Source organism: Crotalus tigris, unplaced genomic scaffold (genome assembly GCF_016545835.1).
Source record: "Crotalus tigris isolate CLP2741 ecotype Arizona unplaced genomic scaffold, ASM1654583v1 scf7180000024384.25900115:4084858, whole genome shotgun sequence".
NCBI classification, from domain to species: Eukaryota; Metazoa; Chordata; class Lepidosauria; order Squamata; family Viperidae; genus Crotalus; species Crotalus tigris.
The window spans coordinates 1,227,134-1,249,774 of NW_024100554.1; the positions used below are offsets into that span (position 1 = coordinate 1,227,134).

Below are 22,641 nucleotides of genomic sequence, written 5' to 3' on the forward strand. Positions count from 1 at the left end.
CTCTACATAATTTCAGTGTGCAATACAGGAGTTGATTTGGACTCGACTTTCATAAAAATAACATGCCAAACTATAAAACAATAACTAAAACTAGACACAATTTATATTCTTGTAGGTCTTTACAGAAACAATTACAGCAAGCCACCCAAAGTTGTTTTAATATGGGCAGCTATACAAATATTTTAAAATAAATAGTGAAGCTTTCTCAGTTTTGTTTTTCATTAGCCTACTTTTGTACTTCCGATGTACAAATGTCTTAAGCAAAGTATTTATGTTTCATTGTTCATTAAAGAATACACTGAAAGTGACAAATATAAATTCATACAGTACATGAAAACAACCTTCAGAAATGATAAGGTTTAGATAAATTTTAGAATCCAGTATCAGTGTTGGATTATAAAAAGACAAAATGAGAAGTACCATCTGCAATATGAATTCTTCCCCTGTCAAATTTAAAAAATTTCAGACTTTATGAAAAAAGTTTTGCTGTGTGAAAAATACATTGTATTCATCTCTATCCCCATTAAGCATAGATAGTAAGTGTCAAATGGCACATGCTATAAAACTGATGGAAAGTTAAATATTTTTCCAGTGTAGGCATTTGTAACGCTCAATGCTTTTACCATGCTATTCTCACTCACAAAATAATTCAAAAGATTAAAATTTCCAGCTTTGTTTTTTGAGGAAACACTGGATAAGCTTGTCCTGCTGATGTATTTAAGAGGAATATAAACATTTAAATAACAACTAAATAAAATCCATCTTTGCTTTAATTTAAGTGATTAACTGATAAATAAATTAGAAAATTGGTAATCTCAGATTGTTCTCAGGCATGCAGGCCTCACATATAAGAACAAAAGCCCAGAATATTTTATTTAAGACATTTAAATAGCTGCTCATCTTATAACCAATTCTGAGCAATCAAAGTAAAAACAAAACCATAATAAAACCAAAAAAACTAAGCACATTAAAAAATAAAAAACCTGGCATCTTATCACATTGTTTCTTATCCCAGCATTGGGGGGGGGGGAAACTATTACCCTGACAGGAGAGGAATCTTTGTTTAATGAACATAATTGAAACCCAGGTATAAAAGCTAGAACTGGGGTTTAGAATCCAACATTTCATCCAAATATGGAAGCAATTTTGTATCCAATGTGTCAGAATTTGTTTGCGTTAACTCCACAGCCTTGCAATAATGCTGTATCTTAAATTATTTTAGTTTAGAAGGCTAACCTTCTCGAATTTTCTTTGGACAAAATGGCTGCGTTTTATCAGCAGCAGGACTCTACAGTGGCTTATGCTCCCTCTTCTGGCTGGCATGTAGACCCAAAATGGCTTTTAAAATTGGTCTTGTACTTGTATTGTTTCATTTCACAAAGACGTTTTAATGTTCATGTCTCTGTAGTGTTTTGAGGTTTAGTTCAGAAACTGAAAGCTCAGAAAGAATTGATCGAAGACCAATGCAGTAGTACAGTTTATTATTTAGTGTATTTTACATTTACTCTCCAAAGCTAATTTGTACTAGTAAAGGGGTACAAAATGACAAATCTTAACTATTGAGAATTTATGACCACTAAACAGTGAACAATTTATCTGCATATTTTGTATGTTTTGAGTGGGGATTACCCTCTGAAGTTTATTTTGTTCTGTATTTGGCTGCATTTTACATTGTGGCTGTTAGCTTTTATATCTACAGTACCAGTTGTTTGTTGATAGTTTTAAAAATTATTGTTATGTGTTTATGTGGTATGCTGCCCAGAATCACAGAGTTGGGCAGCCTTATAAATCTTGATAAATATATAAATGAAACATTCAAGTGGTGGTACTTTTGAAGTTTATCCAACTTGGAGCTTATTAGAATTGATCCAGATCTATGCTTTGCATAGTTTTGTATTATTGATAAAAGTCATGATTTTTCCTATGTGCTTGTCTGTGTTCTACATACCACGTGTTTTCCATGAAGTAACACCTATCTAAACACCCAAACCTCATAACCAGGGTTTAGCCTGATGGTGAACTCAAATCACTCAATTAAATTTAGAGATCTGCATTGTAACAAAATAAAAAGTTCCTCCCGTACTTAGAAGGAAAAGAAAGTGAGCAAACTGCTAGTATCTGAAGTCCATTGAAAGAAGAAAAAGAGAGCACATCTGTTCTCTATTCTCCTTTCTTGCAACGTCTGAAAACACACAGATCTAATTTCTCATTGCAGCTGGCCACAGGGAGGTCAATTTGAGTGTATTCATTCTCTGAAGATTCACTCTAGAATGTTTTGGTTTCAGTCCCAGCCTTTAGCTGTCTTTTGCTTTCAGGCTGGTTTACAGAGTGCATTTTATTCAAATACCTTTTGGGTATTCAAGGGTGATTCTTGAATCCACTCTAAAGCTGACTTCTGAGTTCCGCAGAAAGAAATTTCATTCTCTCTGTTGGTTCACATGTGGTCTTCGCTTTCTGTAAGGATTGCCTTTGAATTCTGTCCCATGTGACCCTTCATGAATCATTGCCCACTTGATCTTAACTTCCTCTGCTTAAGATTTAAATTTTCAAAATTTTCCATGGAATCTTATGAAGGCTCCTCTGTGCTCCTGGAAAGGAAATCTCCAAGGCTATTGATAGGATGTTTTGGAAGATGCTGACTGGTCAATAGGTTGCATTCTTATTGCTTCACTTGTTTGGGGGGAGGTTGGGCAGAAAGCCAAATAACTTCATGGTGCATATGTAAGCTCAGATTACATTGGTCCTTTGGGTTCAGTTACAGTTAGCCTTTCGGACTCAAATTATTCATAGTAGATTGCGATTAATGAAGCTCTGAAAGAAGAATGACACACAGATAATTATGAGAATCATAATCTTTCTTCCTGGAGCATTATCAGTTAATTCCACTGCTTATATTCCCAAAATAGCAACACATAAAAAACTGAAAAAGTTATACAGAACATTTATAGAAACCGCAATTTTAAAACAAATGTATATAAAGAAGAGGAATGTTTAATGAGATAGACTTTATAAAGAACAAAATACATGAATTCACTGGTACATAGATGTTATAGAGACATGGCTGGTTTGCAAGGAGAGAAATCTCATAGTAAATTATCTAGAGTAAACATACTCTAGACAACATAGCAATGAACTTATAATAATTATAGATGGACTAAGCTACATGATTTCCCAATATTTCACAACAAAAATTCATTTTTAACCAATTTCTGGCAAGCTATCAGGTTAAGTACAAACCTAGCTTTTAGCACAGCTATTATTTCACAAGATAGAGGCCATTACAGAAAATCACTGTTCCTGAGCCCAAACCATTTTATCTTCCCAGAATGGAAAGTTACCTGCTTATTTTGTTTCAGGAAGAACATACTACTTGGAGACATTCCTGGAGATACCTAGAAGCCAAGCTTAGAGCTTTATAGGTGAACACCAGAATTTTTAATTGCACCTGCAGACCTATTAGGAGTCAATTTAGGGTCTATTGCATAGGTGTTAATATGACTACAGCAACTGTCACCCATCAATGAGCTGCTGACATTTGGATTAATGTACAGTATAGCATGTTGTAGTAATCTAGTTCTATAGTGCTAACGAAAAACTACAGCTGTTGGGGTTCTAGAACAAAGGAGTAACATGACAGCAGTATAGGTAGTCCTTACTTAACAGTCAGTTGCTTAGTGACTGTTTGAAGTTACCAGGGATCCCCTAAAGGTACTTATGACTTGAATTTGAAGTTTTGATGGCTGACCCCCTCACTGCGGTCACATAATTTCATTTCAAATGCTCGACAACTAGTCTGCATTTACAGCCATTTGTAATCTTTCATGGTCATATGACTGTATTGTTGGAAACCAGCATTTACTTCGAGTTTTTAGCAAAAAATGTCAGAACAGTGGATTTGTTTAACAACCACAGCATTTGATTAATGACTGTGGTGTTCATGATAGTTGCAAAAAATGTTGTAAAATCAGGTCAGTCATATAATGAACTGGCACAACTTACTTATGTCCATAATTCCAGGCTCAATTAATGTTATAAGTTGAGGACTACCTGTATATAAAATCATGCATAAAGTAATATTACACAGAGTTTTGCACAGAACAGAGTGATTATTATAAACCATCAAGAGTTTTGTGATTGCAAGTCCAATAAATTAATCAATTAGACAGAAAATAGTTTCTTCCTGTCTCGCAATAAAAGAACCTCAGTTATTCTGTTGAAATTAATGTAGGATATTCAGGATTTAGAGAATGACGTATTGGCTTTATTCAGAGAAAATTATGGAATTGACAGCCAGCAATTTTGCTAATGACAGCCAATTTCAATGGTTTTAAAAAGGGACAAATGAGATTCATGGAGGATCAAATTATGAATGTGACATAGAATTTTGGACAAGACTGGATTCCAAAACTCCCACCCATGATTCCAGACACTATATTGTCTATTCCTGGTTTATTATTTAGGATGTTGTGTGAATCCAACTATTATAACATCTTCATGAAGCAGGTGTATGTGACAAGTCAGTCAATTTATAAATTATTGAATAAGACAAATGATTTTTGAATTCCAATAATAACATGCCATAAAATGTCTGTTGAAGGATAATTATGCTTCTTTGAAATTAAATTCTGAAACAGACTTTACCATGAAAAATAGCAAAATAGTTTAGGATTCCAAATGCAAGTCATTTTTGAGATTTTGTTAAGCTGGAGTGCTCTTGGTTCTATTATAACAATAACCAATCAAATAGTTGTCCTGAATTACAAAAGTATAGAAAAAATATATTAATGAACAAAATCACCTAATCTAAGCAATATTTTCTAAATGCTTATTATTAGAATAAAGAAATAAGAATTAGCTATCACTGTCCAGAGCCCCTCTTTCAGGGAGATGAGTGGTTTAGAAATAAAAAATATAAATATATACTGGGAAAATAGATTTAAATTCTTGATTGATACCAATTTATTATAGTTCCTTCTAGCACATTTTGCTCCGTGATGAAATATGCTTTAGTCTAAGTCAGTTTTCTGAGCCTCAGCAACTTTAAGATGTGTGGACTTCAATTCCCAGAAATCCCCAGATAGCATGGGAGTTAAAGTCCACACATCTTAAAATTGCTGAGGCTGAGACATCTAACTTTAAAGATTTAAAATTTAGAAGTCAGCAAGTACTTAATATTTGTTGTTAGAAAACTTCACTTGGGAATAAAACTTTTCTCTTTTAGAGATGGTTGTTTTTTGCAACAAGATTTTTTAGACCTTGGTTGTTTGCACTTGAAATATTTCTATTGCCTCTTCTTTGAGGTACAAGGTCATAGGAAATCAGATTTTATACAACATTTTAGAATGAAATGGTAAGGTAAAAGTAGCAATTTAGTAAGTATTTAGGCTGCATTTATACAATATCAAGCCAAAACATATTGTAATGATTTGGTTTGCATAATATGGTAAGCCAAAATCAAAGATCTACATTTTGGTTTACCATGTTATATGAACCTGTTCTTATATCTGAGATTATAGTATTTTCACCCCCCCCACTCCTCCCCCATTACCAATGTCCATTCAATTGTGGCTGTGCCCACAGAAAACCACAATGACGCAAAAATGACATCCGTTCAGAGGTGTCATAATGCCAAATACATACTTGCATCCCAATGTCTGATGCAAGTAAGTACATTGCAAGATTTTCATCATGACACACATTTCATTATATGCTTTAATTTCCCCCCTTGTGGATGCACTGATTCACTGACTCAGGTCAGCCTTGCTTGCCTGGACAAAGTAGCAACAATAATAGCCACTGGGGCTTGAAATAGACTGAAGGTCTAATGGCAGGATATACTACCTCCAGCTTCTCCCAAAGAAAACCGAGGAATCTTGAAAGCAGCATCTGTTGCAAATACAAGAGTGGGAAAGAAATTCTAAATCAGTGTTTTTCAAACTAGGTGACTTCCAGAATTCTCCAGCCAGCATGTATTGCCAACGTTGTCTAGTTCCTAAATGGACAATTCTAAATAAAAGTATTGCTTTGACCTTTCATGACTTTGGTTCTTTTAAACTTTATTGACTCTAGGTTACAACAGGATGGTGTCTAGACATGACAAGGGAATCCTGCAGTAGACCTAGCCCGGTCCTTCTGCATGATGCAACTGGGGACTGGTTCTCTTGCTAAGTGATGATGCGCCAAAGAGGGACGATCGGCTGGAGGAATTAACCAACTATACCGGCTGCCCCACAGACTCAGGACAGCATCCTTCAGCAGTGAGTCAAAACAAAAGCGAGATAAATTGTCCACATTTCATGCCAGCTGAAAGAGACGTGAAGACAGTAGCACTTCAGCAGCAGAGAAACCCTAGTCTCCTTTCATCTCTACATCAAACATTAAAGCGAAGCTGTGGTTGGGCCAATGCTCCTGAGACCGGCGTCCACGCCATCACTGACCCAAATCCTTTGGATCCTCACAATATGTCGGACACACATTCAATTATCGAGCCGGCGGTGCTTTAAAATGCAAGTCGCCAGAAGAGGCGGAGGAGTCAGACCGGTTCATTCTTCGCTTTCCCTGGGAAAGCGACGTGGGTCCCGGTCCAAACCTCTTCCTCGCGCCTGGACTTGGACTCTCCTGCTCCGCTGCAACCTTCATGAAGAATGCCGGGACCAGAAACACCCGCGAGGGAAGAAAAACTTGGCTTATTACTTCCCAGGAGAACTCTGCTCCAAAAATAACGGGATACTCCGAAGTCCGTAGTATTGTCTGAACTCGCGGCAGCCGCTGCGAAATAGAAAGCGACTCCTCGGGCTCTGAGCGCAAGCGCTTCCCACCAGCTTTCCCTCTTTTCGCCCTCCGGAATGTCTTCCGCCGGATGGTGTCATCGCGAAACCTGTCCCTAAGACTTTGAAGGGCGGCTTTAAGGGGAACACCAGTTGTCGTGGAACCCGGAAGTGTCCCGGCGGACTTGCAGAGCGCAGCCCCTTTGACCCTCGGCGGTGCTTTTCTGTTAGGCTGACCCTGAAAATGAGGGTCCCGGCGGTGGCTAGCCCGGAACGCCACGGTTTGTGAGGTAGCCGGGAAGAGCAGTTTTTGACCGTGGAGGCCTAATGAGAAAACGGACTCGGCGGGCAGAAGAAGAGCCGGAGGCTGCTTGGGCAGAAGTTTACTCATGAGGCAGATGTGAAGACACAAAGCAGGAGCACGCATCTGGACGCGTGTCACACTCGAAGGCAGCCGAAGAGGGGGTTCAACGTGAAAGAAGGGTGGGAGCCTCAGCCCCAGAGGTACGAAGCTGCTGCCTCTTGGACCTGCTTTGGGGGGGGGCGACGCCGAATTTCGGGGTTCGGGTCGAACCCCTGAAAGGTACATGGTTGTTTGCATGCTTTCTGCTGTGCCCTGTGACCTTCTGAGAATATATTGCTGCTTTAATGAGAGATGGTCTGTTGTCGTGGTCCGTAAAAATATGAATTATGTATGACGTGTGAGTAGGCGGTTTTGTTTCTTAACTAGCTACAGTTAACTGAGTTGAAAGATATGCTAAGTCATGACATTGCGACAAATAGACGATACATATAGTGAAAACTTTTTTGGGGGGGGAATAGACACAGCAGTGTCAGTAGTGTTGTGTGCTAAAGTTATTTTATAATATTTTTTCAAATATTTGCCTGCTTGCATTCAGACAAGAAGATCATGATCATTTATGGGCAGAATACAAATTTATTCAAAGTACATCAGTACTGATGCCCTAATTATTTTTTGCACGTAAAGTCTACTTGTATTGTTGCCTAAGAGCAAACAGATTACAGAAAGTACTAACATTTAATTTGCTGTACATTGCAATCCAATATTATGGAGTTAAATCATTGACTGAATTAAAAAACATTAAACCCAAATGCAGAAATTTAGTTTTGGCTTGTGTGGAAGATGTGTGGAAGAAGACATCATGCTGGTTGCAATCCTTTTAATTGCAGCCTCATTTTCTGAAAGTCATTGTTTGATGGATATGATTGTATATATATGTGTGTTTTATATACAAACACAGACAGACATGCATGTAGTGGAGGGGGGTTCAAAGGGGAAGAGGTTTTGTTGGAGCAAATATAGTTGTAGTTTGCTGGATATATACATATAATAGCAATATCTTTATTATCATTTAGCTGAGAATAAAAGCCACAGATTCCACTGGATTTACTTTTACTTTTTAATACCTAGTTATATATTGCATTAAATTTTCAAGTAAATATATATTGATCCAAAGTGTTAGAGTACAGTATAGCATTTTAAATCCATGAGCTTTTGTTTAATATACAGCTAACCCTAAATTATTATGTATACTAAAGTTACAATATGTTTTCTTAAAAGGCTCTTGTCAATAAAGGCACAATGCTGGAATCCTATGTAACTCCTATTCTAATGAGTTATGTGAATCGTTATATCAAGAATTTGAAGCCCTCTGATTTACAGTTGTCACTCTGGGGAGGAGATGTAGTTCTCAGCAAACTTGAACTAAAACTTGATGTTCTTGAACAGGTATATTATAATTGTAATCATTTTGATTAAGTCTTAAAACTTTATCCTAAAATACGTTATTCTTAATGATAATAGTCTGAGAATATTATTAGATTACAATATATACTATATATTATAACTACATGATATAATGTATTAATATTTCATATGTCTTTGTTATATTGATAAATACTGCGTGTGTCTAAACGCATATCTACATAATACATGTGATAATTTTGGAAGGATTTCAGTTAAATTATGCAACTTTTTCACTAAAATATTAAAATAGGCTACGGTTTCCATTATATGAATAAATAACCATTCTTTGATAATTAATGTGGAATACTATGTAGCCAGAACACTTTTAAAAATCTAATTCTGTTAAAACGTTCTAAATTAACATTTTGTACATTGAAGTCTTAATGCTATACTGTAAAATACTTATTGCTACTAATATTTATTCTTTGTTGACATGTGAACTGGTTATTGTTAAAACTTACATTTGAATCAATGGGCGGTTATCAAGCAATGGATATAAATACAAAAGTTCTCATAAGTCAGCAAAAAAAGCATAAACATCTCACATAATATATTGTAGATTAAAATTGCAATTGCAGCTATAACTGTTATTGTCTGGGTTCTCAGCTTTAAGTGCTGCATTATATTTACTATTTCATGTTTAATTATTGATACTGAGAGGTGGTAATTCTTCAGTTATTTTAGTAACTGTACAGTATTTTCTTCTTTGACATACACATACACCCACCACTTTGCTTTATTAGTATATCTTATACTTCTAAAAATTTAGCTGTTATCTAGAAACCTCATTTCTCATAGGGACAATATCAATAAGACAGAAATGGTGCTTTCCTATGTCTTGTTTATTTAGTCTCTCAGTCCAACAAAGAATGCATATCCATAATAAATATATGATTCATATGAATTTTTGCTTTAGAGCAAATTTCATATACTGAGACATGAGTTGTAGTTTGTAGTCTCTTGTGCCTACGTAGAATATCTAACTTATATTATTCTAAAATTCTTGAAGGGTTATATTAAATGGGATTTTTTTCTGAAAGATGCTGTAAGCAGTTCTTTTAGTAACCATTCATCAGCAGAAATCATGTAACTGTACATGGTTAATGTATTTTAGATTGTGTAAGCTATGCACTTTTACTTTTAAAACTTCAAGCATCAATTATAAAATCCAAACAATCCATGGAATTGTGAATTCTCTGGAATCCAGTTCTTTATTTTGAATGGAAAACATATTGCAACGAATTATTTGAAGTGTGCGAATATTGTTAGCTTTTAAAATAGATATATGCTGAACTAAGTTTTGATAATTGTAAGTAGGTGTTCAAGCAACTCATTTTCTTTAAATTGGGTTTTAATAGCTAACTCAGTTATCTCATGTACTTTAATTTTCAAGGAGCTGAAATTGCCGTTTACCTTTTTAAGTGGACACATTCACGAATTGCGTATTCATGTACCATGGACAAAACTGGGTTCAGAACCAGTCGTGATTACAATCAATACAATGGAGTGTATCTTGAAGTTAAAGGATGGACTACAGGTAAAAATTGGCAAGCCCAAATAAAGCAAGACAGTGTGAATTGAGTCATATGGCTTCTTAATATTGGTAGTTGTTATTTAAAGTGTTTTCTGTTAGTAATCTTATGTTTAGAATTTTGAAGAATGTTTTACAACTTTTGTGAAATTATGATTGAAAGTTCAGGAAAATTATGTTTTCGCTCAAAGCAGTTGGTACCATTTTTTTGCTGAACTGGTAATAGTTTGGGATTGACCAGTCAAATTCTTTCAGGTTTTTTTTTTTAACCAGCTAATTCTCTGGATCTCTTTATTTGAGATGGCTATTGTTGTGACACTAGGAAAAGATACAGGAGTATTATTTTTGGTTTAATATAGTTTAATCTTTCTGTACCATTGCTTGAATTTCATGTAAATTTCTTGACTTGGAATTTATCTTTATAGTCTAGTAACTGGATATTCTAATTTGATGTTGAACATACTAAGTGGTTGGGAAGCATGCTGAAACTGAGTTGTCAAGGGTTTTTTTTGGCAAACACCACAATTGGAAATGTCAGAAGCAGAGATTTAAGGATTCAAATGTTGATAGGTTTATTGCAAAACTGTATTCATTATGAAAGAATTTCAGCAATTGCTATATGTCAGATCAAGCTCTACTTATAGTGAAATCAAGTTTCAAATTCCTGCACCATTTTCTCCTGGTCTTGTGGTGCAGTCTGTTTTAATCTTTCTTTTGATGGGAGGAGTAATCTCTATATGTCCCTTATGTATTATTTTATATCCTGCTTTTATTATTTTTATAAACAACTCAAAGTGGCTAACACATCTGATATTCCTTCTTCCCCCTATTGTCCCCACAACAACACTGTGAGTTGAGTGACTGGCCTAAAGTCATCCAGCTGTCTTTTGTGTCTAAGGCTTATAATGAACTAATCTGGATTTAAGTTGTTTGCTTTTGACCTTGGAAGAATTTGTCTTCACACCTGGAATTGTGCAGTTATGCATTATTTCCAGTAGTAAATGTAGATGATTCTTCCAGATTTATCATTTTAATGAGGTAAATATATAGTCAGCAATAATTTATTGGAAATGCATTAAAGCATGTATCTAATTTATTAAAATTAAGAGCCAGATTCTAAAAAAAAAAAGGAAGCCACCATTTACCCAAATTGAATAAATGTTGAATTGGGGGCCTAATTGTCAAATCCATTACAGGTAATCCTTGAATTACAACCATAATTGAATCCAGAATTACAGTTGTAAGTTGTGCTGGTTGTTAATTGGGTCATCACGTGACCGGACCTGATTTTATGTTAAGAGAACCCTTTTTACCTAATGGCCATTTTGTTTGTTTGCAAAAAATGAAGTAAACACTTTGTTAGAAACGCTTACTGGTTTTTGACAAAGATCATTATAAATTGCGGTCAGAGGACCACAGGATGCTGCAAACTGTCATAAATGTGGACAGGTTCTGAATGCCCAAAATGTGATGATGTGACCATAAGGCAGGGGGATGGGGCTAAGTGACCAGTCATAGGTGGAGGACTAACAGCACTTAATTTTAAAGATTTGCTACTCCTGGCCCAACGTTTCCTTAAGGAGTGTATTCTGAATCATCTTCTAGTTCCGTGCCCACACACATCATATTTGCAGAGACTGAAGGGAGTAAATTAATGAAAAATGTCTAATAGTTAGACATAGTCTACTAACTACTAAATGGAATTTACTGCCCTAAAATTTATAAACTGCTTTTATAAGATTTTTCTTTAATTTATAGATGATACATCTATTATTTCTGGCCAAAGAGTCAGTTCTTTGTTTTCGCATTTGAGCAAGAAGTTTCAATGAGGTATAAAACTTAAATCCAGATGCTAGGGCTAAAAGGCCATAACTCATGCTTTGTTGTGATCCAGTAGCTGGCTATTGTTGGGGACAGAAAAAGAGGATGAAGATGGACCTTGTTCTACATATTTTGTAATATTCTAAATCAGCAATTGAACTCTGGATTATCATTCCTCTCTCTCACATATACTTTTCCTTTAATTACCAATTTGTTAGAACTTTCTTTTTTCCCTTTTAAGTACTGTATTCTCAAGACAAAAATAACAAAATTAATGTTTAGAAAGAGTGGATTGACCCCTTTACAAGGGAATTCTGTGCAGATTGTGGTCATTGCTGCGTAGTCTATGTTTATTGAAAAAAAGCATTGACTGCGTGCTATTTTTCTCAAGATAAAGTATGCAGAAGTGCAGCGTTATTCTTCTTAATATGTTGTTGATATTTTTTTTGTATATATACTATAATGCGAATCTTTTTTTTTAAAGAAGCCTGGTCCTAGTTATGCCACCCATGTATTGCTTTATATTTTTAAAAAATAAAACATCCAGAACACTAAGTATTTTTTTTCAGTGCTAAGGTAGAAGTTTTGAGGCCAGATGTCCCATAAGAAACACATTTTAGAAGCAGCAAATTACAACTAATTATAGAAGCTGCAGAAACAGATTTGTAACACATGACATTGTGCAACCCAGAACTAATATTTGATATTGGACCATGCAGATGGCTACTGCTGGAATGATCAGGTTTCCTGCTTGCGTGGTATTTGAAACTTGAATTTTGTGGGGCATATAGCAAAAGGTCAGATGTCACAAATGTAAAGCGCTCTCAAAACAAGTATTTGTTACAGATGTTTAAGAATCTATGGCAAGAAAGGCATTTTGAAAATTACAACTGACATTTGGACAAATTATTCCATAGCATGTGGACCCATGGAGAATAACATTTGGACTTGTGCCAATGATAGGATTTATCTTAGCTTTCATTTATATTTTTTGCAATCATTTTTTCTTTTCTATACCTATATTTAGAAGCTTAAGGAATCTAGGTAATTAGCTTCCAACCTTTCTTTCTAAACTGTGCCATATATATCTTTAAGAGCTATATATATATATATATATATAGGTCTTTGGTTGTTCGGGTTTTCTCCCGCGTAAAATTGGAAGTGTCTTGGCAACGTTTCGACGAAGTCACATTCGTCATCTTCAGGCTGGTGTTTTTAGCTTCTTGCTTTGAGCAGCAATGTGTGGTTTTAGAAGGAGCACCCATGGGATCACCCCTCTCACCTGTCATTGCCAACCTCTACATGGAACACTTTGAAACCCAAGCTCTAGAAAAATCGGATCACAAACCCAAACTCTGGCTCAGATATGTAGACGACACCTTCATAATCTGGCCACATGGGAAAGAAAAACTGGACAACTTCCTCACACACCTCAACAGCCTACACCCCAAAATACAGTTCACCATGGAAACAGAAGCTAACAACCAACTTCCCTTCCTGGATGTCTTAGTCTACAAGAAATCCAATGGCTCCCTAGGACACACCATCTACCAGAAGAAAACACACACAAACCGCTATCTGCACGCTCTCTCACACCACCACCCAGCACAGATCAACTCTGTAGCCAAGACACTCATCTCCAGAACAAAACGCTTAGCTGACGAACAACACCTAAAACCCGAACTACACACTCTCACCAATGTACTAACATCCAATGGATTCCATAGAAATAAGATTACAAACCTAATCCAAAAAGAAACCCCCACCAAAATCCAAGACAAAGAACAAGAAAACGGCAAAGCCCTCCTCCCATACATAAAAGGCACCACAGACAGAATCAGTAAGATCCTCCATAAACACAACATCAAAACAGCATTCTGCACAAACAGAAAAATATCCACCATCCTTAGAAACCCCAAAGATAAAATTGAATTAGAAAATCAAGGAGTATACGAAATCCCATGCACCACTTGTCCCACCACATACATCGGACAAACCAACAGAAGAATAAGTGCACGCATTGAAGAACATAAGAACTCAGTCAAAAAAGAGGAACCAACATCTTCCCTGGTCCAACACCTTAAAGCCACAGGACATGAAATTGACTTTAAAAATACCAGAACCATTGCCAAAAGTGAACATTTTAATAACAGAATAATCAGAGAAGCCATCGAGATAGAAAAACGCCCACACAGCATGAACAAGCGAGATGATACCTCCCGCCTACCAGCCATTTGGAAACCTGCCCTTATTGACAAACGACTCCCTAACCCCAAAATCTTAAACCCCTCTGCAACTCAGACTAACCTGAGCACAACCAAACAGAACACTCCCCCAGCCAATCAGAGCACAGCCAAGCCCCTAACCATTCAGAACACACCTCCACCCAATCAGAACACAGCCAAGCTCCCATCCAATCAGTTCATACCCTCACTGGCAGTTAAAAGGAAGAAACAGCTAAAACCACACATTGCTGCTCAAAGCAAGAAGCTAAAAACACCAGCCTGAAGATGACGAATGTGACTTCGTCGAAACGTTGCCAAGACACTTCCAATTTTACGCGGGAGAAAACCCGAACAACCAAAGACCTATATACAAATACCGCGAAAACCTCAGAAAACATATATATATATATATATATATATATATATATATATATATATATATATATATATATATATATATATATATATATCCTATTAATAGATTGTACATTTTAAAATAATTTGTGCATTTAGGTGATATATAGCTCCTTGCCCTGATGTGAGTATGCCATCTGATCAAATCTGTATTGATGTTAGTTATTGTAGATTATATATCTGATTAGTTTTTTATCTATAAACTGTTACATTTTTAATCCTTATATTTTATCTTGATTAGTAGTATTGTGCTGAAAATCATGTTGAAAATAGTAAGTAGATACTGCAAAAATATAATGAATATATTTATAAATTGCTTTTTGTATATGTATAGTTTCTCATTATACAATGTGACAATTTTATAATAGGCAATTATTAAAAATTAAAAGACAAAAAGCATCCACTTTAAATCCAATCAAAATAATGCCATAATCCATCAAGTAGTTTTTGTAGTGTACTGCTGGAAAAAAAAAGCCCATCTTCCTATATGGACTAATTTCTGTTACTAACAGGACATATATCAAATATAACTATAAACACTTTAAAAGGAATTACTTGGAGACGGAAAAAAAGCATTGACTGCAGTGCTATTTTTCTCAAGACGGAAGTGCTATTTATTTTATTCTACTCTATCCAATAACCAAAATTCTTTGAATAAATGACAGAGTTATCTAAAACATTAATTCTTCTAAGAACATTTAAAAAGCAGGAAAAAGTAAACTTTAAAAACAGAATCTATGTTTTCCGTTTCAAGGTACTCATAGAACGTGTAAGCCAGTAAACTTAAATTTCGAAAATAACAATGATCAAAACATTATAGGTGGAGAATGTTTTCAGATGAAAGAAAAGGATTAATCAGATGTATATCAAGAATGTGTAGAACATTCAAGGACTTCCAGTTAGGCGTTGTGGTGTGATGGCTGCAGGAAGACAGGGCTCTGTCTTCCACGTTTGATTTTGCCCCGCTGGAGACTCTAAAAAGGATTGAAAATCGCCCAAGAGAGGCGATGAAGAAGGAGGCGACCCTTGTTGATCGTGGAGGGACCCTTCCGCTGGATCCAAGGAAGTCCTCCAAACCGGCGGGGGAAAGACTTGACTCCGAAGCCCCCAGCTTGATATACCAGCAAGAAAATGTTAATGAATCTGAGAAAGAAATTCTTTCTATGTTGAAATCAATCCAAGAGATAATTGTTTTATTTCATGATGAGACTAAAAATAATGCAAATGAGATAAAAGAATTTTCTAACTCAAACTTACAAATCCAGACAATAACTACAAAGAAGGAACTAGTAATCCAGAAAACAGAACGAAAATTAGAAGAAATGGATCCATAGTTGGAGGACCTAAAGGAAGGAATTAACAGAAAGAAACAGACAAATGAAAAATTAGCAGTGATAACATCGGAAACGGAAAAAATATCTTACTTGTCAAGATCTTAGAATACATTTGAGGATAAGGAAGAAGAGCTGATCGAACAGATGATAAAGCTGTTAGGAGAAATGCTGAATATTAACAAATAAGAAAAGAAAAACTGAAGGAGAAGGATGGAGGCTGTTTAATGAATATAAATGAGTTGAGCGTTCTTCCAAGAATATTTCAATCAAATTCTCTTCCTGATTCCAAACAATATATACAAAAACAGAGGAAGAATTACTTGATGATTCAAATGCGCTGACTTGGAAAGTTATTTGGCAAAGGAAGAAAGCTAGAGTAACACTGAAGAATATAGAGATTTTGATCTATTAGATGGGATATTTATACTATTAAACAGATGTTTGATTATGGTTAAGAAAATAGATAACTATTAGAAATAAAAGTATAATTAGGATAGGATTTGTAACTAAAATATTATACCTTGTTATGAGATGGGAAATATGAAAATTTTAGAAGGGTTTGAATAATGGAAGCTTTTGGTTACCCAAATATAATTTATTATGAGAAAATTATAAGCGATAGAGATATTTTTAACATTGATGGGAAATTAAACTTTTAAAAATGGGAAAAACAGGATATTGTTTGCATTTTCTGTGTCACATGAGAAAAGCACATCTTCCTTCCCCTGTCCTGATCACTTTCTACAGGGGGACGATCAAGAACATCCTGTCATACAGCATCACAGTCTGGTTTGGAAGCATCACTGCTTCAGACAGGAAGGCAGTGCAGAGAGTGGTGGCCAAAAAGATCATTGGCAGTTCCCTCCCTCCCATCCAGGACACAGAAGCGTTGCTTGAGCAGGGTCTGTAAGATTATCTGGGACACTACACATCGTCTTCATGACCTGTTTTCCCTGTTACCTTCTGGAAGGCGGCTTCGTGGTATCTGTAGCAGAACATCCAGATTCAGCCATAGTTTCATTCCATACAGCATTAACCTTGTGAACTCTCAAGCTTTCTCCTTTTGTTATATATTCAAGACGGACAATAGTTAATATGTAAAAAACAAGAAAAAAGTGAAGGAAACGATTGGTCCATTAGTGGGTGAAAGTGGCAAGACGGTGACAAGCAACAGGGAGAAAGCAGAACTATTTAACTCGTTTTTTGCACCTGTCTTCACACAAAAGGAAAAAACAGACCAACCTATCAAAAATAGTGCCATAAAAAACAGAATAGAAACACAAGTTAAGATAGGCAAGAAAATGGTAAGTGAGCACCTGTCCAGCCTAGACGAGTTCAAATTGCCAGGACAAGATGGATTATACCCCAAGGTTCTTAAGGAACTGGCAGATGTGATCTCAGAACCACTGAACTATATTTTTCAAAGATCCTGGAGCACAGGGGAACTACGAGAGGACTGGAAAAGAGCTGATGTAGTTCCCATCTACAAAAAAGGAAAAAAAATGGATCCAGGAAATTACAGACCTATCAGCCTGACCTCAATACCTGGGAAGATCCTGGAAAAGATAATCAAACAACGAATCAACGAACACCTAGAGGCAAACAAAGTCATTACTAAAAGCAAACATGGGTTTGTCAAAAATAGATCATGCCAGACAAATATTATTGCATTCTTTGACCAAGTGACAAAATTAGTGGATCAGAGGAATGCTGTGGACATAATTTACTTGGACTTCAGTAAGGCATTTGATAAAGTAGATCACAACCTACTACTTGACAAGATAGAAAAATGTGGGGTAGACAGCATCACCACCAGATAGATCCGTAGCTGGCTGACCGGCCGTACTCAGTGTGTGGTCCTCAATGGAACTGCATCTACATGAAGGGAAGTGTGTAGTGGGGTGTCCCAGGGCTCTGTTCTGGGCCCAGTGCTCTTCAACATCTATATCAATTATTTGGATGGGGGGATAGATGGGGAACTCATTAAATTTGCAGACAACACCAAGCTGGCAGGAATAGCCAACACTCCAGAAGACAGGCTTAAGATACAGAAGGATCTGAACAAATTTGAACACTGGGCACTATCTAACAAAATGAAATTCAATGGTGAAAAAAGCAAGGTTCTACATTTAGACAAGAAAAACCAAATGTACACGTATAGTATAGGTGGTACCTTGCTCAATAGTAGTAAGTGTGAGAGGGACCTCGGAGTCCTAGTGGACAATCACCTAAATATGAGCCAGCAGTGTGCTGCAGCTGCCAAAAAGGCCAACACAGTGCTAGGCTGCATTAACAGAGGGATAGAATCAAGATCACATGAAGTATTAATACCACTCTACAATGCCTTGGTAAGGCCACACTTGGAATACTGCTTCCAGTTTTGGTCACTGCGATGCAAAAAAGATGTTCAGACTCTAGAAAGAATACAGAGAAGAGCAACAAAGATGATTAGGGGACTGGAGGCTAAAGCATATAAGGAACGGCTGCTGGAATTGGGTATGTCTAATTTAGTGAAGAGAAGGACAAGGGGGGACATGATAGCAGTGTTCCAATATCTCAGGGGCTGCCACAAAGAAGAGGGAGTCAAGCTATTTTCCAAGGCGCATGAAGGCAGGACAAGAAACAATGGGTGGAAACTAAGCAAGGAGAGAAGCAACCTAGAACTAAGGAGAAACTTCCTGACAGTTAGAACAATTAATCAGTGGAACAACCTGCCTCCAGAAGCAGTGAATGCTCCAACACTGGAAGTTTTCAAGAAGAGACTGGACAGCCATTTGTCTGAAATGGTATAGGGTTTCCTGCCTAAGCAGGGGGTTGGACTAGATGACCTCCAAGGTCCCTTCCAACTTTACTATTATTATTATTAATATTTATTTGCTACGTATATGTAAGGGTGTGGGTTTATACATATGTTGTTCATAGTATGTTTAGGTGTGTATCATGTATGTGTATCACTTTGAGAGCGGGCAACTAAAGTTCATTTTGGATATGTGCTGTTGTGCCCACAGGAAAAAAATGACAATAAAGGTTATCTTATCTTAAGTACAAATACAATTGAGATATGTTCTGGCTAGAAAAGATATTATAAACTGACAGTATAGATATTATGTATAATACCAGAAAAATGTGATGAAGATGTCTATATTTAATTGATATGTATTAACATTAACAAGAATTGTATTTGCCCAATGTGGAAAAATGCATACCACCAAAAGGAGAGAGGACCAAGGAAGCACTGGATGGTGTAGTATTGGAACTAGACTGAGAATGTTAATATGTACCACTGAATTACCAATAGATCCAGACAACACATTGTTTATTAAGTACTCATGATTGTAAAATTAGAAAATTAATAAAATATTTATAAAAAAAAGAATGTGTAGAACGTTCTATAGAAGAAAGAAGATTGTCTTTTAGAATAGATTTACAGTAGACAACTAAAAGTGGCATAAAATATGATCCAAGAAAAGAAAAACAAACAAAATCAACAGCAGAAACCAAACAAAATTAAAGGAGGAAAAAGAAAAAAACAATTCAAAGTATAATTATATGCTTAGGTCTCTACAGACAAAATTTGAAACACATGTGAAAATTAAATTTTGCAGGAATATGACTTCACTTTTAAAAGTGAGGAAATTACATATCTTAATAGCAGCATGAAAGCAGATAAAGGAAAGCCTTCAGGACTCTTAGACCAATATATTTTGGCTATGTTAATTTTTAAGCAAGTCTTATGCCTTAATATATTCGGCATGATCTGATTTAAATTACTTGTTTAGCCTACTAAACAAAGATTGTATTGCTAGGATACCTGTACTAATAGCAAAGTACAGTACAGCATATACTGTAAATGTTTTCACTTTAAGTGTGACAATCACCAGAGGAATTTCGAAGTCAACTATTCTGTTTTATGTTTTTATCATGTTTAAAATATGGTGAACTAAAAATACCACTTTAGTACTGCAGGTATATAATTAGTTCCCTTGAGGTGAATTGTGTGGTGTTTCTTTGCTTTCTTTTGTTTTGGCTAATTAAAATTTGAAGATTGCTCTTCCATGATCCAACAAGTGACTCAATAAAGTTTCTCCATTCCTTACTGTCAGGAGCATCATTTATAGGGTTACCAGTCTGAGCAGGGGATTGGACTTGATGACCTCCAAGGTCCCTTCCAACTTTATATTATTATTATTATTATTATTATTATTATTATTATTATTATTATTATTATTATTATTATCGATCATCGCACAGTCAGCCAGATGTTCAGACTGGATTTGGCATTTTGTCTACCTATCGAGTCCTTACCCAGGACCTGGGATAGGCAGATGTGGATGTTTGATGGTATTACAGATATCGTCGCAGGATGGAAGCAGTTCCTAATAAGGCCGCCTTTTGCAATTGACTAATAGCGAATTTGTCAATGCCAATGGTGTTCAAGTGGTGCTCCAGTTGTTTTGGGATTGCACCCAAGGAGCCTATTACTATTGGTACTACCCTTGCTTGCTTTTGCCACAGTCTTTCTATTTCTATTTGTAGGTCTTTGTATTTTGTTATCTTCTCCAGTTCTTTCTCGTCTATTCTGCTGTCTCCAGGCACTGCCACGTCCACTATCCAGACTTTTTTGTCTTTCTTATCGACAATTGTTAAGTCTGGGGTGTTATGTTGCAGGTGCTTGTCTGTTTGAATTCTGAAGTCCCAGAGCAGTTTAATTTTATCATTTTCTATGACTTTCTCTATTTTATGATCCCACCAGTTTTTGCTTACAGGCAAATGATATTTTTTGCAGATCTTCCAATGCACCATTGTTGCTACTTTGTCATGCCGCTGCTTGTAATCAGTCTGTGCAATCTTCTTGCAACAGCTTACCAAGTGGTCCACTGTTTCTTCAGCTTCTTTGCATAGGCGGCACTTACTGTCTGTTGCTGTCTTCTCAATTTTGACTTTGTATGCATTTGTCCTTAAGGCTTGGTCTTGTGCAGCCAGAATTAGTCCCTCGGTCTCTTTCTTCAATTTTCCTGCTCTTAGCCATTGCCAGGTTTTATTATTATCTGCTTTCCCAGCTATTTTTTTCATGTATTGGCCATGTAGTGCTTTGTCTTCCCATGCCTCTATTCTGTTCTTCATTTGGTCTTTCTTGTAGGCCAGTTTGGTCTCTCCAGTAGTTAGTAAGCCTTCCTGATATACTAATTTCAGTGCATCTTCATCATTGTTCTTCAGATATTCTTCCAAAGCCATTTTTTCTTCTTCAACCATCTGATGTACTTGTAGCATTCCACGCCCACCTATTTGCCTTGATAGATAAAGTCTATCAATGTCACTGCGTGGATGAAGGGCATGATTCATTGTCATTATTTTTCTGGTCTGCCTATCCATTGCTTTTAGTTCTGCTTGAGTCCAGTCCACTATTCCAGCTGTGTACCTAATGACTGGGATTGCCCAGGTGTTGATTGCCTTTATGGTATTTCCTCCATTGAGTTTGGACTTTAAGATCTTCTTCACTCTCTTGATGTATTCACCTCTAATCTTTTTCTTGACTTCAGTGTGCTTGATGTTGTCAGCTTGAAGGATACCCAAGTATTTGTAGTACTCTTCCTCATCCAGACTCTTAATGTTATTTTCGTGGGGCATCTTGATTCCTTCAGTTTTCACTATTTTTCCTTGTTTGATAGTAAGTGTGGCACATTTGTCCAAGCCAAACTCCATTACAATATCTTGGCTATATATACGGACAGTGTTGAGCAGCGATTCTATTTCAGATGATGTTTTTCCATACAGCTTCAGATCATCCATATAAAGGAGGTGGGATAGTCTGGCAGATGTTTTTGATGTTTGATAGCCATGTCCTGAGTTATTCAGTATTGTTGACAGAGGAAACAGTGCAATAACAAATAGTAATGGTGATAATGAATCTCCTTGAAATATTCCTCTCTTGATATTAACCTCTCCCAGCTCTCACCATTGATCTGCAACTGTGTCTTCCATTGTGCCATCGATCTTTGCACAAATTTTCTGATGTTTCTACTGACTCCTGTTATTTCTAGGCACTTGATTATCCAATCATGTGGCAGAGAGTCAAATGCCTTTTTGTAGTCAATCCATGCCACATTCAGGTTGGTCTTCCTTCTCTTGCAGTTTTCCAAGATCATTTTGTCTATTAGGAGTTGATCTTTTGTTCCTCTGCTATTGGGGCGGTTTCCTTTCTGCTCAGGTGGAAAGAGATTGTTTTCAACTAGATGCTGTTGTACTGCATCAGCTACCACACCAGTTAGTAATTTGAAAGTTGTTGGTAAGCAGGTAATTGGCCTGTAGTTGCCTGGTGTTGCCCCTTTTGCTGGATTTTTTATTATTAGGTAGGTTTTCCCAGTTGTTAGCCACTTTTCAATTTCTCCTCCTTGTAGTATATTGTTGAACTGCTTGGCAATGAGTGGGTGTATAACAGTTAGATGTTTCAACCAAAACCCATGCAGTTCATCTTCACCTGGTGCTGACCAATTTTTGATTTTCTTTGCTCTTTTTTCTACCATTTTTGTTGTTATTACTAGTTCTTTCATTTCAACTTCTGTTTTATTTGCATCCACCTCTTTTAACCAAGCCGCATCCTTGTTGTATTTCTTTGGGTTATCCCATATCTGCTTCCAGAACTGCACTGTTTCTTCCTTGTCAGGTACTGACTGATTCTTGCAGTTTCTCCATTGATGGATTGGTAGAAACGTTTCTGATTGGATTGAAATTGGAGGTTCTGCCTATAGTTTGCAATTCGAGCTTCATATCTACTGATTTT

The 22,641-nt window shown here is 36.4% G+C and overlaps 2 protein-coding genes across 7 annotated transcripts in view; one reads left to right on the plus strand and one right to left on the minus strand.

The window, feature by feature from the left end:
- Window positions 1-1,545: 1,545 nt before the first annotated feature.
- On the minus strand, window positions 1,546-7,224 carry LOC120301498. 2 transcript variants are annotated; one of them, XM_039328887.1, is made up of 3 exons: window positions 6,694-7,224; window positions 5,842-5,886; window positions 1,546-2,811 (listed from the first exon to the last, which is right to left on the minus strand). In XM_039328887.1, the coding sequence occupies exons 1-3, from the start codon at window positions 7,192-7,194 to the stop codon at window positions 2,785-2,787; spliced, it is 573 nt and encodes a 190-aa protein (XP_039184821.1). In that variant the 5' UTR covers window positions 7,195-7,224; the 3' UTR covers window positions 1,546-2,784. The 2 variants fall into 2 exon arrangements, with proteins under 2 accessions (XP_039184821.1, XP_039184820.1); XM_039328886.1 differs by lacking the exon at window positions 1,546-2,811 and having other exon boundaries at window positions 5,559-5,886.
- Window positions 7,133-22,641, plus strand: part of VPS13B (vacuolar protein sorting 13 homolog B) — a 317,155-nt gene continuing 301,646 nt past the window's right edge. For 4 of the 5 annotated variants that reach the window (XR_005554918.1, XM_039328885.1, XM_039328881.1 and 1 more), the window contains exons 1-3: window positions 7,133-7,271; window positions 8,350-8,517; window positions 9,929-10,072. Coding sequence is in view for 4 of the 5 variants with exons in the window: in XM_039328885.1 (XP_039184819.1) it covers window positions 8,371-8,517; window positions 9,929-10,072 (291 nt within the window). In the remaining variant the exon portion in view is untranslated. Of the gene's footprint in view, window positions 7,351-8,349; window positions 8,518-9,928; window positions 10,073-22,641 lie in introns of all 5 variants that reach the window. The other variant, XM_039328880.1, reaches the window with a different exon arrangement.